At 41.3% G+C, this 20,170-nt stretch overlaps 1 protein-coding gene across 12 annotated transcripts in view; it reads left to right on the forward strand.

The window, feature by feature from the left end:
* spo11 (SPO11 initiator of meiotic double stranded breaks) overlaps nt 1-20,170 on the forward strand; it is a 175,046-nt gene that overhangs the window by 38,458 nt on the left and 116,418 nt on the right. For all 12 annotated transcript variants that reach the window (XM_083521234.1, XM_083521232.1, XM_083521235.1 and 9 more), the window contains one exon: nt 7,142-7,222. In XM_083521234.1, coding sequence (XP_083377360.1) covers nt 7,142-7,222 — 81 coding nt within the window. The remainder of the gene's footprint in view (nt 1-7,141; nt 7,223-20,170) is intronic.

Here is a 20,170-nt window from a genome sequence, read left to right on the forward strand (position 1 = left end):
TTCCTGGGAGTTCACATCTCCGAGGATTTGACATGGCAGCAGAACACTTCAGCTCTGGTAAAAAAAGCACAACAGCGCCTGTACTTCTTGAGAAGTCTCAAGAAGTCTCATCTGTCCCCTGGGATTTTAACGAGCTTCTACCGCTGCATCACCGTATGGTACGGAGGCTCTACTGTGAGTGAACTAAAAGCCCTGCAAAGGGTGGTCAAAACCGCCCAACGCATCACTGGCACCCAACTACCTGCCATTGAGCACCTTCACCACAGCAGATGTCTGCGCAGAGCTCACAACATTATCAAGGACTCTTCACATCCCAGTCACAAACTGTTTAACCTCCTTCCATCACGAAGGAGATACAGGAACTTGGGCACCAGAACCAGCAGGTTCAGGGACAGCTTTTTTCCATCCACCATCACACTACTGAACTCTTCACTACACCGCTAAATCACCACAAAACAAACACAAAACAAACACTGTATATAACCTCTGTACTATACATGTACATATTACATAGTATATCTTTTACTCCTCATTACATCTGCACTATTTTTTATCTGTGTATACTTATCATTACTGTACATTCTGCCCAACATTTCATTCATTTGTGTATATAACCTGTGTGTGTATATATATTTACATATATACAGTGAGGAAAATAAGTATTTGAACACCCTGCTATTTTGCAAGTTCTCCCACTTAGAAATCATGGAGGGGTCTGAAATTGTCATCGTAGGTGCATGTCCACTGTGAGAGACATAATCTAAAAAATAAAATCCAGAAATCACAATGTATGATTTTTTAACTATTTATTTGTATGATACAGCTGCAAATAAGTATTTGAACACCTGAGAAAGTCAATGTTAATATTTGGTACAGTAGCCTTTGTTTGCAATTACAGAGGTCAAACGTTTCCTGTAGTTTTTCACCAGGTTTGCATACACTGCAGGAGGGATTTTGGCCCACTCCTCCACACAGATCTTCTCTAGATCAGTCAGGTTTCTGGCCTGTCGCTGAGAAACACGGAGTTTGAGCTCCCTCCAAAGATTTTCTATTGGGTTTAGGTCTGGAGACTGGCTAGGCCACGCCAGAACCTTTATATGCTTCTTACAGAGCCACTCCTTGGTTATCCTGGCTGTGTGCTTCGGGTCATTGTCATGTTGGAAGACCCAGCCTCGACCTATCTTCAATGCTCTAACTGAGGGAAGGAGGTTGTTCCCCAAAATTTCACAATACATGGCCCCGGTCATCCTCTCCTTAATACAGTGCAGTCGCCCTGTCCCATGTGCATAAAAACACCCCCAAAGCATTATGCTACCACCCCAGGCTTCACAGTAGGGATGGTGTACTTGGGATGGTACTCATCATTCTTCTTCCTCCAAACACGTTTAGTGGAATTATGACCCAAAAGTTCTATTTTGGTCTCATCTGACCACATGACTTTCTCCCATGACTCCTCTGGATCATCCAAATGGTCATTGGCAAACTTAAGACGTGCCTGGACATGTGCTGGTTTAAGCAGGGGAACCTTCTGTGCCATGCAGGATTTCAAACCATGACGTCTTAGTGTATTACCAACAGTAACCTTGGAAACGGTGGTCCCAGCTCTTTTCAGGTCATTGACCAGCTCGAGGTGAGATCTTGCATGGAGCCCCAGTCCGAGGGAGATTGACATTCATGTTTAGCTTCTTCCATTTTCTAATGATTGCTTCAACAGTGGACCTTTTTTTCACCAAGCTGCTTGGCAATTTCCCCCGTAGCCCTTTCCAGCCTTGTGGAGGTGTACAATTTTGTCTCTAGTGTCTTGGCCATGTTAGTAGTTGGATTCTTACTGATTGTATGGGGTGGACAGGTGTCTTTATGCAGCGAACGACCTCAAACAGGTGCATCTAATTTAGGATAATAAATGTAGTCGAGGTGGACATTTTAAAGGCAGACTAACAGGTCTTTGAGGGTCAGAATTCTAGCTGATAGACAGGTGTTCAAATACTTATTTGCAGCTGTATCATACAAATAAATAGTTTAAAAATCATACATTGTGATTTTTTGATTTTTTTTTTAGATTATGTCTCTCACAGTGGACATGCACCTACGATGACAATTTCAGACCCCTCCATGATTTCTAAGTGGGAGAACTTGCAAAATAGCAGGGTGTTCAAATACTTATTTTCCTCACTATATATATATATATATATATATATATATATATATATATATATATATATATATATATATATATATATATATATATAGTAGACTGTTTATTCGACTTGTACTCTAAATTGATGTCCACACATCTCTGCACTGTTACTGCCTTTGTATTTAATTACTTCACATATGTTTACATATCACTATAACTTGCTGTAAATATGCCATATATTTATTTGCACTTTTGCACGACTGCTACATTTTGCACTTCTGGTAGATGCCAAACTGCATTTCGTTGCTATGTACCTGTACTATGCAATGACAATAAAGTTCTATCTATCTATCTATCTATCTATCTATCTATCTATCTATCTATCTATCTATCTATCTATCTATCTATCTATCTATCTATCTATCTATCTATCTATCTATCTATCTATCTATCTATCTATCTATCTATCTATCTATCTATCTAATCTATCTATCTATAGCAGTACACTTATGCAATTTTATGATGTTGCTGGTGTTAGATATTGCCCTTAGTTGTCTAAGCACAGGCAAAGTCACATATACTTACAGCAACCCCCTTTCAAGATAAGTGCTTTATTATCGTCATTACTCTTTTTAAAACTGCAAAAGGTGAAAATAACACTGGATATACAGTACAGACCAAAAGTTTGGACACACCTTCTCATTCAAAGAGTTTTCTTTATTTTCATGACTATGAAAATTGTAGATTCACACTAAAGGCATCAAAACTATGAATGAACACGTGGAATTATATATGGAATTATATCTTCTTCTTCTTCTTTCGGCTGCTCCCATTAGGGGTCGCCACAGCGGATCATCTGTCTCCATACCACCCAGTCCTCTACGTCTGCCTCTTTTACACCGACTACCTGCATGTCTTCCCTCACCACATCCATAAACCTCCTCCTTGGCCTTCCTCTTTTCCTCCTACCTGGTGGCTCCATCCTCAGCATTCTTCTACCAATATAATTCATGTCCCTCCTCTGCACATGTCCAAACCATCTCAATCTCGCCTCCCTCACCTTGTCACCAAAACATCCTACATGCGCTGTCCCTCTAATAAACTCATTTCTAATCTTATCCATCCTCGTCACTCCCAACGAAAACCTCAACATCTTTAGCTCTGCTACCTCCAGCTCCACCTCCTGTCTTTTACTCAATGCCACTGTCTCTAATTCATACAACATCGCAGGTCTCACCACAGACCTATAAACTTTCCCTTTCATTTTTGCAGATACCCTTCTATCACAAATCACTCCTGTCAATCTTCCCCACCCACTCCACCCTGCCTGCACTCTTTTCTTCACTTCTCTAACACACTCACCATTACTTTGCACTGTTGACCCCAGGTACCTGAATTCCTCCACCTTCTCCAGCTCTTCTCCCTGCAACCGCACAACTCCACTGCCCTCCCTCTCATTCACACACATGTATTCTATCTTACTCCTACTGAGTTTCATTCCCCTTCTCTCCAGCACATATCTCCACCTCTCCAGGCTCTTCTCAACCTGCTCCCTACTCTCACAACAAATCACAATATCATCCGCAAACATCATAGTCTAGGGAGACTCCTGTCTAACCTCGTCCGTCAACCTGTCCATCACAACTGCAAACAGGAAAGGGCTCAGGGCCGATCCTTGATGCAGTCCAACCTTTACCCTGAACCAGTCTGTCGTTCCTACTGCACACTTCACTGCCGTCACACTGTCCTCATACATGTCCTGCACCACCCTCACATACTTCTCTGACACACCTGACTTCCTCATACAATACCACAACTCCTCTCTTGGCACCCTGTCGTACGCCTTCTCTAAATCCACAAATACACAATGCAATTCCTTCTGTCCTTCTCTATACTTCTCCATCAACATTCTTAAAGCAAATAAGGCATCTGTGGTGCTCTTCCTCGGCATGAAACCATACTGTTGCTCACAGATGGTCACCTCTTCTCTCAGCCTGGCTTCCACTACTCTTTTCCATAACTTCATGGTGTGACTGATCAACTTAATTCCCCTGTAGTTACTGCAAGACTGCACATCTCCTTTATGCTTAAAGATCGGTACCAGCACACTTCTTCTCCATTCCTCAGGCATCTTCTCACCTTCCAAAATCCTGTTAAACAATCTGGTCAAAAACTCCACTGCCATCTCTCCTAAACATCTCCACGCTTCTACCGGTATGTCATCTGGTCCACCCGACTTTTCACTCTTCATCCTCTTAATCGCTGCTCTCACTTCCTTCTTACTAATCCTATCCACTTCCTGCTTCACCAACTCCACATCATCCAACCTTCTCTCTCTCTGATTTTCCTCATTCATCAGCTGCTCAAAATACTCCCTCCACCTTCTCAACACACTCTCCTCACTAGTCAAGACATTTCCCTCTCCATCCTTTACTGCTCTAACTTGCAGTACATCCTTCCCAGCTCGGTCCCTCTGCCTGGCCAATCAGTACAAATCCTTTTCTCCTTCCTTAGTGTCTAACCTCTCATACAGCTCCTCATATGCCTTTTCCTTGGCTTTCGCCACATCCCTCTTAACCTGCTGCCGCATCTCCTTGTACTCCTGCCTACTTTTCTCATCACTCTGTCTATCCCACTTATGTTTTGCCAACCTCCTTCTCCTTATGCTCTCCTGCACTTCCTCATTCCACCACCACGTCTCCTTGTCTTGCTTTCTATTTCCAGATGTTACACCAAGTACTTTTCTAGCTGCCTCCCTCATTACTCCTGCAGTAGTTGCCCAATCATCCAACACCTCCTTAACACCACTGAGCCTCTGTCTGACCTCTTCCCTGAACCTCACACTACACTCTTCCTCCTTCAGTTTCCACCATTTTATTCTTCTTTCAGTCCTCACTCTCCTCTTCTTCTTCGTCGCCTCCAAAACCATCCTACAGACCAGCATCTGATGCTGTCTAGCTACACTGTCCCCTGCCAACACCTTACAGTCTCCAATCTCCTTTAGGTTGCATCTCCTGCATAGCACATAGTCCACCTGTGTGCACCTTCCTCCACTCTTAAACGTCACCCTATGATCCTCCTTCTTCTTAAAATAAGTGTTCACCACTGCCATTTCCATCCTTTTAGCTAAATCCACCACCATCTGCCCTTCCACATTCCTCTCCTTAAAACCATACCTACCCATCACCTCCTCATCACCTCTGTTCCCTTCACCTACATGCCATTAAAGGCTGCCCCAATCACCAATCGTTCTTTCCTAGGTACACCATCTACCACTTCATCTAATTCACTCCAGAATCTTTCCTTCTCCTCCATCTCACAGCCAACTTGTGGAGCATAGGCACTGATGACATTTATCATCATCCCTTCAACTTCCACCTTTACGATCATCACCCTATCAGAAACTCTCTTCACCTCCACTACACTCTTACTGTACTCTTCCTTCAGAATCACCCCTACACCATTTCTCTTTCCATCCACACCATGATAAAACAGTTTAAATCCACCTCCAATGTTCCTGGCCTTACTCCCTTTCCACTTGGTCTCCTGAACACACAACCAATCCACATTTCTCCTCTCCATCATATCAGCTACCCCTCTCCCTTTACCCGTCATAGTACCAACATTTAAAGTACCAACCCGAACCTCCACTCTCCTGCACTGCTCCTTTCCCTGCCGTCTCTGTAGACGTCTTCCTCCTCTCCTTCTCCTCCTTCGGCCAACAGTAGCCCAATTTCCACCGGTACCCTGTCGGCTAACGATACCTGTGGCGGTCGTTGTTAACCCGGGCCTTTTATGCTGGATGCCCTTCCTAACGCAACCCTCCCCATTTACCCGGGCTTGGGACCGGCATTAAGAGTGCACTGGCTTGTGCATCCATAATGGCTGGGTTATATATGGAATTATGTACATAACAAATATGAATATACAAACCTTACAAACCTAGAATATGACATTTTTCAGTTGTTTCACACTTTTTGTTATATATATGGAATTATATACATAACAAAAAAGTGTGAAACAACTGAAAAATGTCATATTCTAGGTTCTTCAAAGTAGCCACCTTTTGCTTTGATTACTGCTTTGCACACTCTTGGCATTCTCTTGATGAGCTTCAAGAGGTAGTCACCTGAAATGGTCTTCCAACAGTCTTGAAGGAGTTCCCCGAGAGATGCTTGGCACTTGTTGGCCCTTTTGCCTTCACTTTGCGGTCCAGCTCACCCCTAAACCATCTCGAATGGGTTCAGGTCCGGTGACTGTGGAGGCCAGGTCATCTGGCGCAGCACCCCATCACTCTCCTTCTTGGTCAAATAGCCCTTGATGCCTTCAGTGTGACTCTACAATTTTTATAGTCATGAAAATAAAGAAAACTCTTTGAATGAGAAGGTGTGTCCAAACTTTTGGTCTGTACTGTACCTATACATTAAAAAGATGGCTAAAAGATTTTTTTTTTCGGCTGAACTACAGATGCATGATGAAGTGATAATGCATTAAGAGCATGCCAGATTATGGTACTTATTTTTGTTTGAAAAATAATAGATCAGTCACTAATCTTTATTGGAAATCTAAACTGTGCAAGCATGGACAAAACTTGTCTTGTTTTATTACACTTGAGTTTTTTAACCCTGTACAAACAGTTTCACAATGCCATACAGGTAGATAGAGCTGAAAGTTCTTGGTCTATTTTAAAAGGAAAGAAATGATCATCCTCTCTAATGAAAAACCAAGACATTGTAAACTGTTATTGGCCACAACAACAACCTGGTATTTGTTTAACTGACAATGTGGAAATTGTTTTCTAGACATTTATGTAGACAAACTGTACACTAGAAATTTGTACAACAATTGTAAACAAATGTATATATTGTAATACATATCTTTTATTATTGAAATGCCTTTGAGAATCATGAAGTTCATTTGTTTTTGTCAAATTGTTTAACCCTAGTACTGAGGCCATTTTAATATATATAAAATGAAGGATTAATGTGTGTGCTCCCTTTACAGTGTGCCAGTACAAAAGGATTAATCTCTGGTGATTTGTGTTACTTGGAGGAAGATGGGACAAGGGTGGACTGTAACTCCACTGTAAGTCAGCAACATGGTCAAGCTCTACTTTGATGCTAGTCTAGTATCCACACATTAAACATGTTTGTGTAGCTGTAGTGAAACAAAGCTGCCTAGTACTTTTGAAAAACAATTTGATTATGGGATTTAATTTATTTTGAGATTATTTAAAATTTGGAAAAGCTAATAATCTGGCTATTCTTAAAACAGGATCATATCCAATATACACTATATTGACAAAATATCAGGACAACTGACTTACCCAGCCACATGTGGTTCTTTATCAAACTGTTATCTTAAAGCTGAAGGCACACAATTGTATCGGTGTCTTTGGATGCAGTAGCAATACATTTTCCCTACACTTGAACTAGGAGACCCAAACCTGTTCCAGCATGACAATGCCCCAGTGCACAAAGCCAGCTTCATGAATATATGCTTTGCATGGATTGGAGTGGAACCTCTCCTGCTGTATATGTTGCTCATAAAGCACATAATTATGACCAGGTGTCCACAAACCTTTGACAATATAGTGCATGTGTAACCAGTTGTATTTTGATCTTATCCAGTATTCTTTCAGTAATATACCTTGCATTTCATAAATATTTAGAACAGGGGCGAGGCCAAAAATTTTTTAAACAGGGTGGGTAAACCAAAAAGTATTGTATGAAAGCTGCATGCCAAATTACGGAAAATAATTGAACTATTATAAATGATTAAACTTGCGTTTAATTGTCCTCCTACAATATTAGTCTGGAACGACCGAGCTTCCGGTTAAACACTGAGATGATCTCATCATAATCACCTGTATCTGTCAGTTCATGTTCAAAAGAGAGCAGGTTATGAATATGAATATGCGGTTCATGAATACGAATATCTGCTGTGGCGACCCCTAATGGGAGAAGTCAAAAGAAAGTTGTAGAGAACAGTCTTTCAACACTGCATGATGTCTTCGGGAGAGTAATAGGGGCTCATTTAAATTTGTTGATGTTTGGAAAGTCAAGTCAAGTCAAGTTTATTTATATAGCGCTTTTCACAACAGACATTGTTTTAAAGCAGCTTTACAGAAAACAACAGTGAAGGGGAATGGTGTGCGTTTGTCCCTGATGAGCAAGCCGTGGCGACAGTGGCAAGGAAAAACTCCCTTAGATGATATGAGGAAGAAACCTTGAGAGGAACCAGACTCAAAGGGGAACCCATCCTCATATGGGTGACATCAAGAGTTTGATCATAAATCTTTCAACAATACAGAACAATTTGTGATCATCATAGATCCAGCATCAGCTTCTCCATGCCTGGGCCTTTAAACACTCGGCATCTACTTCTCCATGATCATCCATAGGTCCATAATCTTCACGAGGTGGGACGTGACTGGAGCTGGCCAAACCTCAGGATGCCTCGGGATGGGGAGAGAAAGAGAAGCAGTGGAGAGGAATTAGCGTAGCTGCTGTTCATGATATTAACAGCACAAGTTGATAATGTGCATGTGATCATATATTCTGGAGCACAAGGTTGTGATGTGATGTGTGTGATGTGTATTATGTGTAGGCTTTGCTAAAAAGATATGTTTTTAATCTGCACTTAAACTGGGAGAGTGTATCTGAACCCCGAACACTGTCAGGAAGACTATTCCAGAGTTTAGGAGCTAAATGTGAAAATGCTCTACCGCCTTTAGTGGATTTTGCTATTCTAGGAACTACTAGAAGCCCAGAGTTTTGAGATCTCAGGGAGCGTGACAGATTGTAGCATGTTAAAAGACTGAAGAGATACATGGGAGCCAAACCATTTAGTGCTTTATAAGTGAGTAGCAGTAGTTTGTAGTCTATTCGAAACTTAATAGGAAGCCAATGTAGGGACGATAATATTGGGGTTATATGATCGTATTTTCTTGACCTAGTAAGAACTCTTGCTGCCGCATTCTGAACTAACTGAAGCTTGTTTATTAATGATGCAGGACATCCACCTAGTAATGCATTACAGTAGTCTATTCTAGAGGTCATAAACGCATGGACGAGCTTCTCTGCATCAGATATAGATAACATATTTCTTAGCTTAGAAATATTTCTAAGGTGAAAGAAGGCTGTTTTTGTAACTTGATTGATGTGATTTTTAAAAGATAAGTTGCTGTCTAAAATAACTCCCAGGTCTTTTACCGTTGAACTAGTAGTTACAGAACAACCGTCTAAATGCAGGCTGAGATGCTGGAGCTTCTGTGTACTACTTTTTGGGCCGATGAGCAAAATCTCCGTTTTATCAGAATTTAATAGCAGAAAGTTATGGGTCATCCAATCTCTTATTTCTTCAACACACTCAGTTATGCGAGCTAATTGAGCTGTATCGCCTGGTTTGGATGAAATATATAGCTGGGTATCATCAGCATAACAATGAAAGCTAATTCCATGCCTTCTAATAATATTTCCTAACGGAAGCATGTATATTGTGAAAAGCAGGGGTCCTAGAACTGACCCTTGTGGCACGCCATAATTTACTAGCATTATCCTGGATAGCTCTCCATTTAAATCTACGAAATGGTAACGATTGGACAGGTAGGATTTAAACCAGCTTAATGCCTGTCCCTGAATACCGATGTAATTCTGTAAGCGATCGAGGAGAAGATCATGATCTATAGTGTCGAACGCAGCACTAAGATCTAGTAAAACTAATAGGGAGATGTAGCCTTGGTCTGAAGCTAAAAACAGGTCATTATTGATATTAACTAGAGCAGTTTCTGTGCTATGATGGGGCCTAAAACCTGACTGAAACTCTTCAAAGATATTGTTCTCCCGCAAGTGGTTACATAACTGGGCAGCGACAATCTTTTCTAAAATCTTAGACATAAATGGGAAATTTGAAATTGGTCTGTAATTCGATAGCGTGTTTGGACCCAGATTAGGTTTTTTAATGAGGGGCTTAATAACTGCTAACTTGAGGGATTTAGGGACATGACCTAACGATAGTGAGGAGTTAATAATATTCAGAAGAGGTTCACCAGCTGTATATAACACTTCCTTCAGTAGTTTAGTGGGAATTGGATCTAACTGACATGTTGTTGATTTAGCTTTCATAATAGCATCATACAGCTCTTCCTGTCCTATACATGTAAAACAGTGTAGTTGTGGGGTTGTAAGTACGATTGTGTCGGGAGATGCTGTCAGAGGTTGAACTGCCACAATTGTTTTTCTAATGTTATCTATTTTTTCAGTGAAGAAATTCATAAAGTCCTCACTACTAAACTGTGATGGAACACATTTTTCAGATCCCTGATTTGTTGTTAATTTAGCGACTGTACTGAAAAGGAACCTGGGATTGTTTTTGTTATTTTCTATGAGTTTGCTCAGGTGTTTAGCTCTAGCAGCTTTTAGCGCCTGTCTGTAGCTAAGCATACTGTCTTTATACGCAATTCTAAATACCTCCAATTTAGTTTTCCTCCATTTTCTCTCCAGATTACGTGCTGTTCTCTTTAGGGCATGCGTAGGACTATTATACCAAGGTGCAGGTGCTTGTTCTCGAACCTTTTTTAACCGGATGGGGGCAACAGTGTCTAAAGTGCTAGTGAGGATAAGGTCTATGTTGTTCGCCATCTCCTCAAGATGATCAGCAGTTATGGGTTTAATGTGAAACTGAGATAAATCAGGCAGGTTATTTATGAATCTGTCCTTAGTGGTTGGAACAATAGTCCTACCAAGTCGAGACCGTGGTGAAACACGGTTAATCTGCTCTACCGGAAGTGTGTACAGTATGAGATAATGGTCTGTGATGTCATCACTCTGGGGTAAAATATCTATATCAGTGACGTCTGCTCCGTGGGATATTATTAAGTCTAGTGTGTCGTTAAAACGGTTGTATGAGGACAGTGTGACGGCAGTAAAGTGTGCAGTAGGTACGACAGACTGGTTCAGGGTGAAGGTTGGACTGCATCAAGGATCGGCCCTGAGCCCTTTCCTGTTTGCAGTGGTGATGGACAGGTTGACGGACGAGGTCAGACAGGAGTCTCCCTGGACTATGATGTTTGCAGATGATATTGTGATTTGTGGTGAGAGTAGAGAGCAGGTTGAGAAGAGCCTGGAGAGGTGGAGATATGCGCTGGAGAGAAGGGGAATGAAAGTCAGTAGGAGTAAGACAGAGTACATGTGTGTGAATGAGAGGGAGGGCAGTGGAGTGATGCGGTTGCAGGGAGAAGAGGTGGAGAAGGTGGAGGAGTTCAGGTACCTGGGGTCAACAGTGCAAAGTAATGGAGAGTGTGTTAGGGAAGTAAAGAAAAGAGTGCAGGCAGGGTGGAGTGGGTGGAGAAGAGTGACAGGAGTGATTTGTGATAGAAGAGTATCTGCAAGAATGAAAGGGAAAGTTTATAGGACTGTGGTGAGACCTGCGATGTTGTATGGATTAGAGACAGTGGCATTGAGTAAAAGACAGGAGGTGGAGCTGGAGGTAGCAGAGCTGAAGATGTTGAGGTTTTCGTTGGGAGTGACGAGGATGGACAAGATTAGAAATGAGTTTATTAGAGGGACAGCCCATGTAGGATGTTTTGGTGACAAGGTGAGGGAGGCGAGATTGAGATGGTTTGGACATGTGCAGAGAAGGGACATGAATTATATTGGTAGAAAAATGCTGAAGATGGAGCCACCAGGTAGGAGGAAAAGAGGAAGGCCAAGGAGGAGGTTCATGGATGTGGTGAGGGAAGACATGCAGGTAGTTGGTGTAAAAGAGGCAGATATAGGGGACAGGGTGGTATGAAGACGGATGATCCGCTGTGGCGAACTCTAATGGGAGCAGCCGAAAGAAGAAGAAGTGTGGTTAAAACGGTGGGTTAGTCTGGTGACGTTTTGTTTAACTCCAAAAGAATTTAGTAAATCGACAAATGATAATCCTAGAGCATCGTTTACATCATCTACATGAATATTAAAATCTCCTACAAGCAGCACTTTATCAAAACTGATCAAGAGGTCTGAGAGAAAACAAGCAAACTCATGAAGAAAATCAGCGTAGGGCCCTGGGGGTCTGTACACGGTGACCAGAGCGAGTTTTCTATGTATGTCTGAAAGTGCAATTTTAAGAACGAGCACTTCAAATGATTTAAAGCTGAATCCTTATCTCTGACTAACATTAAGAGAGGCACTATAAATGGTTCCTACACCCCCCCCCCCCACGACCAGTCTGACGGTTTATCTGGCATTTTTCAGTTTTAACTGCAATAAGATTATTTCTGGATCTTGTGTATTTAATTCTTGGTTTTACTACACGAGGAATAGATACGGTTTCTATAAACTGGGCTGTGTGTGAACTTGTAACTATTTGGTCTGTAGTATGCGTGTTCTGATAGTTGAAGATTTCTTGATGTCTTACCAGTCAGATGGTGTGAAGTATCCTAGAGATGTTATCTGATAGCACTGCTGCTCCAACTCTGCTGGGATGCAGGCCATCAGGGCAGAAGAACCTAGGACGCTCCCAGAAACAATTCCAGTTATTAACAAAGAGAAGTTTATGTTCTCGACACCGTGACTGTAACCATTCATTTAGAGCTAAAAGTCTACTAAACTTCTCAGCCCCTCACTGGTAAGTGGGAAAAGGTCCTGACACTATGATCCTCGTTGTGGGTGATGTGCTGCGTACCGTCTCCACCAGGATCCTGAAGTCCCTCTTTAAGATCTCCGTTTGCCGCAGCCTGGTGTCGTTTGCTCCGGCATGGAGAACAACCGCTCCGAAGTTCTCGTTCAGGATCGCGGGTACCTGCGCAGCGACATCCAGAACACGAGCACCAGGAAAAGATGTTCTTAGGTCCTGTCCAGCATCTGCCTTTTGTTTTATTTGCTGCATGAGCTATGTGAGCTCAACCTGTGACAGTTATGGCTGGTAACTATAGTCCTTTTGTTGCACAAGCGCTGAGTAAAATTAGTTTCAAATGTTACTAGAAGAAACAGGAACTTTTTTGTTAGCATTTGTTGCAAAAGAGTGTCAGTTTCTAGTTTAGTTAAGTTTCAAGTTTTGGTTTCAGAATACTCTTTTAATGTTTCTAAGACCGCATCAAGTAGTGTCAGGATCTTGGTTGAAAAAGCCCAACTTAGAGTCCCATCTTGTGTCCACTGACCGGTCCAATTCCAAACTCTGCCGCGCTGCATTACATTTTTTTTGAATGTCCATAAATTGCGCATGACGACTACGTCCAGTTCTTAAGCCATGAACAGAAGGCAGTGTTTCAAAAAAGTATTTGTGTTTAGATACTTTTGCATTGCTGCATAAAACGAAATAGAGGTGCTGAGAACAACAGTATACATACACAGCATTAGGAAAAGTATGTTTAAGGATAGTCTGCACTTTTGTACCTGACATCAAAGAGGCACCATCAAAACAAAATTCCACACATAATTAAGGGTCCAGGTCAAGTGGCACTAACACCTGAAGTTTTTTTTTCTGAAATTGCATCAGCCGCCATGTCAAATCAAATCAAATTTTAGAGGATTTTTGTATACAAAAATCCAGTGGTCCTTTCTTATACAAGTCCTCCATGCAAGTATTGAATGCAAACTGCAACAAGTTCTCTCTTCGAGCCATAATGGCATAATTCGTGCCTGGTGTCATTTGTAACTTGGCTACTATCTTGTACAGCAACATGGATGCGGCCGCTTCCAGTAAATCATACTGAATATCTGAGCTCATTATCATTGCATTTCTACGTAGCTGGTCAAGGCGCAATTTAATTTTGCAAAATAGTTTGAAAGCGATTAGGGTTGCACAAGCCAGTGCACTCTTAGTGCCGGTCCCAAGTCTGGATAAATAGGGAGGGTTGCGTTAGGAAGGGCATCCAGCCTAAAACATGTGCCAAATCAAATATGCCGATCAGGAATGGGAAATTCATACCGGATCAGTCGAGGCCCGGGTTACCAACGACTGCCACAGGTATCGTTAGCCAACATGGTACTGATGGAAATTGGTCTACTGTTGGCCAAAGGAGAAGAAGGAGAGGAGAAAGACATTTCCAGAGACAGCAGGGAAAGGAAAAGTGTAGGAGAGTGGAGGTTCAGGTTGGTACTTTAAATGTTGGCACTATGACTGGTAAAGGAAGAGAGATAGCTGATATGATAAAGAGAGGAGAAAGGTAGATATGTTGTGTGTTCAGAAGACCAAGTGAAAAGGAAGTAAGGCCAGGAACATTGGAGGTGGGTTTAAACTATTATTTCATAGTGTGGATGGAAAGAGAAATGGTGTAGGGGTGATTCTGTAGAAAGAGTACAGTATGGGTGTAGTGGAGGTGAAGAGAGTTTCTGATAGGCTGATGAATGTGAAGCTGGAAGTTGAAGGGGTGATGATAAATGTCATCAGTGCTTATGCTCCTCAAGTGGGTTGTGAGATTGAGAAGAAGGAAAAATTATGGAGTGAGTACATAAAGTGGTAGAAGGTGTAACTAGGAATGAAAGATAAGTTTAGAAGGAGATTGAAGACTATAAGGTGTTGGCAGGGGACAGTGTAGCTAGACAGCATCGGATGGTGGTCTGTAGGATGGTTTTGGAGGTGAAGAAGAAGAGGAGGAGAGTAAGGACTGAGAGAAGAATAAGATGGGGGAAACTAAAAAAGGAGGACTACTGTGAGATTCAGGGAAGAGGTCAGACAGGGGCTGGATGATTGGGCAACTACTGCAGGAGTGATGAGGAAGGCAGCTAGAAAGGTACTTGGTGTTACATCTGGAAATAGAAAGGAAGACAAAGAGACATGGTGGTGGAATAAGGAAGTGCAGGAAAGCATAAGGAGAAAGAGGTTGGCAAAACAGAATTGGGATCGACAGAGAGATGAGAAATGTAGGCAGGAATACAAGGAGATGCAGCAGCAGGTAAAGGGGGATGCGGCGAAAGCAAAGGAAAAGGCATATGAGTAGCTGTATGAGAAGTTGGACACTAAGGAAGGTAAAAAGGATTTGTACCGATTGGCCAGGCAGAGGGACCGAGCTGGGAATGATGTGCCGCAAGTTAGAGCAATAAAGGATGGAGATGGAAATGTGTTGACTGGTGAGGAGAATGTGTTGAGAAGATAGAGGGAGTATTTTGAGCAGCTGATAAACGAGGAAAATGAGAGAAAGGGAAGGTTGGATGATGTGGAGATGGTGAATCAGGAAGTGGATAGGATTAGTAAGGAGGAAGTGAAAGCAGTGATTAAGAGGATGAAGGGTGGAAAGTTGGTTGGACCAGATGACATACTGGTAGAAGCATGGAGATGGTTGGGAGAGATGGCAGTGGAGTTTTTAACCAGCTTGTTCAACAAGATTTTGGATGGTGAGAGGATGCTTAGGAATGGCGAAGGAGTGTGCTGGTACCGATCTTTAAGAATAAGGAAGATGTGCAGACCTGCAGTAACTACAGAGGTATAAAAATGATCAGTCACACCATAAAGTTATGGGAAACGACAGACTGGTTCAAGTTGGAGGTTGGACTGCATCAAGGATCGGCTCTGAGCCCTTTCCTGTTTGCAGTGTCTCCATGGACTATGATGTTTGCGGATGATATTGTTATTTGTGGTAAAAGTAGGGAGCAGGTTGAGAAGAGCTTGGAGAAGTGGAGGTACGTGCTGGAGAGAAGGGGAATGAAAGTCAGAAGGATTAAGTCTTTGCTTGATAACTTTCTTCTGCTCAATTCAGATAAGACGGAAGTACTTTTACGAGGACCAAGCTAACTTTCCGATTACGTAGCATCTCTGGATGGTGTTTCTGTTTCAGCGTGTACAGCAGTCAAAGACCTTGGTGTTATTATTGACCCTAGTCTTTCCTTTGAGGATCACGTAAATAATATTACCAGGATCGCCTTCTTTCACCTTAGAAATATTGCTAAAATTAGAAATATGTCATTACATGATGCAGAAAAACTAGTTTATGCTTTTGTTACATCTAGATTTTAAGGTCAAGCAAAACAAGTAAAGAGACAAAACCCTGATCAGAGGCTAATAACACGTCATTTACCACTTAACTAGCACCATCTCTGTGATATGATGAGGCCTAAATCCTGCATGATACATTTCAAAAATGTTATTCCTAAGTAGATGTGAGCATAACTGCTGTGCTACAACCTTTTCCAAAATTTTGGATATAAAGGGGAGGTTTGATATTTGCCTGTGTTGGACAGCTGACATGAGTCAAGGTCAGGTTTCTTAATTAGGGGGTTAATAACTGCCAAATTGAGGGATTTTGGTACATATCCAGTGCTAATGGAAAAGTTTATTATTTTTAAAAAAGGTTCAATGACCTCTGGAATTATGTGTTTGAAAAAACTTGTAGGCAAGGGATCGAGAATGCAGGTTGATGATTTTGATGCGAAAATAAATGAAATTAAGTAATTCTCTTGAATAGGAGTAAAGCTTTGTAATTGATTGTCTGTCATAATTACACTGCTGTCTACAGGGTTATTTGTAAAATAGTTTGGATTTATATTAATCGTCTGGATTTCTTGCCTGATGTTTTCAACTTTATTATTGAAAAAGTTAATGAAATCATTAGTCAAGTCAAGTCAAGTCAAGTTTATTTGTATAGCGCTTTTCACAACAGACATTGTCTCAAAGCAGCTTTACAGAAAACAACAGTGAAGGTGAATGGTGTGCGTTTGTCCCTGATGAGCAAGCCGTGGCGACAGTGGCAAGGAAAAACTCCCTTAGATGATATGAGGAAGAAACCTTGAGAGGAACCAGACTCAAAGGGGAACCCATCCTCATATGGGTGACATCAAAAGTTTGGTCATAAATCTTTCAACAATACAGAACAATTTGTGATCATCATAGATCCAGCATCAGCTTCTCCATGCCAGGGCCTTTAAACACTCGGCATCTACTTCTCCATGATCATCCATAGGTCCATAATCTTCACGAGGTGGGACGTGACTGGAGCTGGCCAAACCTCAGGATGCCTCGGGATGGGGAGAGAAAGAGAAGCAGTGGAGAGGAATTAGCGTAGCGGCTGTTCATGATATTAACAGCACAAGTTGATAATGTGCATGTGATCAGATGTTCTGGAGCACAAGGTTATGATGTGATGTGTGTGATGTGTGTTATGTGTAGGCTTTGCTAAAAAGATATGTTTTTAATCTGCACTTAAACTGGGAGAGTGTATCTGAACCCCGAACACTGTCAGGAAGACTATTCCAGTCAGGAAGACTATTCCATTACTCCCTATTGATGGTGTGCATGTTAGTGCAGTGCTTTTATTTCCTGTTAATTTTGCTACTGTGCTGAATACAAATCTAGGGTTATGCTTAAAAAATATTCGAACTAACCTTATATAGAGTGTGTTTTAATCCAACTAATATCCATCCAACTGTCAGGGATTTGCCTGCCATGCCCCCCTCGGTAGCAGTCACGCTGCCTACGCTATGCCGCGCCGGCTTGATTTCCGACAGCTGTGGCTCGTTAAAGACAAGACTATATAAACTCACGTTCTCGATTCACAGGCTGTCGTTTTGGATTTCTTGCTGGTCATCCCACGTTTCCTCGACCGCCAGCCTTCCCGCTGGTTCTGTCTCCAGACTCTGTTTCTGGTTGGATTACTCTTGGCCGTTGGAGTTGTACTTTCGTTTCCGGATTCTAGTTCTGTTGTGGATTACTCGTCCCGAGCAGACGAGTAGTTTGTTTCTCGCCACGGCTAATGTGAGTGTTTTTGGTTAAAATGAACTATGATTGAGTTATTTCCGCTTCCGCGTCATGTTCGCCAGCCTGACACCAACATCTTGACCTAATAATTTGTATAGAACCTATTATATACAATAGAAGCAGCTTGATTAAACCTATTTAGCCTATGTGTTTTAATCAAACTCATGTAGTCTATGTACTCCAAGTATAATTAACATAATAACGATCAGATATTAGTAAATAGAGTAAAGTAGGGTCTGACTGGTGTTATGAGTGTGTTGAAGAGACAAGAAAAAACAACATACAAGGCAGACTTAAGCATGTTTATGGGGCAGAGAAGAGGTGAGACTGACGATGCTGTCAGTCAAGAATGCTCCCAAGAGATGTCCCAGAACGTCTGTGAGTTAGAGCTGAATAAAATAAACAAACAGAGATCACAATGACTAAAAACATACAATTAATATGTGCATTTAACAACAAAAGTAACAAGCTTACAAACGTTATAGATGTGAAGCTTAACACACTATGCAACAGTCAGTTCAGATAATAGAAATGAAGTATGACCTAGACACTAACATAACCAAGTAGAATAATGTAGTTAAAACATATACAAATAGACAATTTAAGTAAAATAAAATAGCTTTATTTAATAAAAATGGGATAGCAAATAGCATTATAAAAGCAGAACACTTACACAGAGTAGATGTCGGTAAGATAAAGTAGGCTGCAAAATGGTTGTCCACACATAAAAACCTGAGAGCAGGAGGAAGTGGTGCCTGGCTGTAGCAGAGGGGGTGAAGGTTGTATACACATTTCTTTTCTTAAGTGACATAGAGAAAAGGCCATAAATAAGGGTAATAGGGGGAACAGGAAAACCCAAATATAGAATCACAGTAAGGGGACTTTGCTAGGGTGAAGAAAATAGAAAAAAAAGTAAAAGGTGTCATGTAACACCAGGGTATAAGAATGAGTGTGTGCAAAGTGTGTGTGCGCTTGATCATTTTGATGTGATGAAGTGACCACCTTCTATAAGCTCATCAGAACGTGTCTGGAATAAAGAAGTTTTTGCTCTTTCTCATACAAGACTAAAGATTTTTCATTGGCTTTTGAGGTCTATTTCATTTTATTTTATTTTATTAAGAGTCTTACATTGGGAATTAACTGAAACGAAGAATCCACCCGTGATGTGTCTGCTCAGAGACGGGTTCTGAGTTCCGACAGTTTCAGCTCCTTTACTGAACGCTAGGCTACCTGGGAACATTTCCGTGTAAATCAAGTCGAGCTTCTGTTGAGGAATACAACCATATTGTAAAGTTATTGTGAAGCTACATCCTCACAATGGAGAAGAGAAAAGTTGATTCTAAAAACCGATGGGATTCTGAGTAAATGTTTACTGACACTGGCGGTAAACCTGTGTGTCTTATTTATGGAGCGAATGTGACTGTCATTAAGGAATTAAATCTAAGACAGAACTACGAGACAAAACATCAGGAGAAGCTGAAAAACCTGAATGCATAGCAGAAGATACAGAAAGAAGAAGAGTTAAAGAAGAATCTGACATTTCAGCAGACATTTTTCTCCAGAGCAAAACCACAAAGTGAAGCTGGTGTGAAAGCAGAGGAGAAATCAGAGTCACATCAGCAGGTTATGTACCCAGGAAGAGTTTCTGAAAAGCTGATGATGAAGCTGTGAGACGTCTGGTGTTTGACTGGAGATATTTTTATGGAGAGCAAATATTTCATGTTATTTATAAGTTTAAGTTTATTTATTCTGGAATAATATTCCTGTCTTTTTTAAATTCATATTAATTAAAGAAAAAAATTTAGTTTTAGTGAGTTCAATAAATGTTTATCCTGTTTGGCCCGCGACCTAAAGTGTGCTTTAAGTTTTGGCCCCCGGTGCGATTAAATTTGACACCCCTGTACTAGACCTACTTTTGGACACTGAATATTTTATGTTGGTGTAAAGAACTTCAAATGTTTTACATTTGTGTTTAGTCTTTTGTGTGACACTTAGGTTATTATTATAAATAGCTGCGACTCCAACCAGCCAAATCTCCCATACCAATGTACTGAAAAACATAGTAGATTTCTTAATATTGTAATAATTGGAAATCATTGCAATTTTGACTGAATTGGTGGCTCGTCCAGATCTGACAGGTCTGGTGGTGAAGTTCCAAAATCATATGACATTGACGCTTTTGTTTCATTAGCAGACGCTCCGTAATTAATTGATGGCGATAGTTGTCTAGGCTCTTTAGCAGGAGATTGAGGTTCATTTGCAGCCACAGGTGGTCCGGATTCATTGCAAGAGCTGGTTTCTTGCTGCAGTATAAGTGGTATATCCAATTTAGGCTTTGTAAAGTATTGACTAATT

The sequence above is a fragment of the Silurus aristotelis genome, assembly GCF_946808225.1.
Source record: "Silurus aristotelis genome assembly, chromosome: 19".
NCBI lineage: Eukaryota > Metazoa > Chordata > Actinopteri > Siluriformes > Siluridae > Silurus > Silurus aristotelis.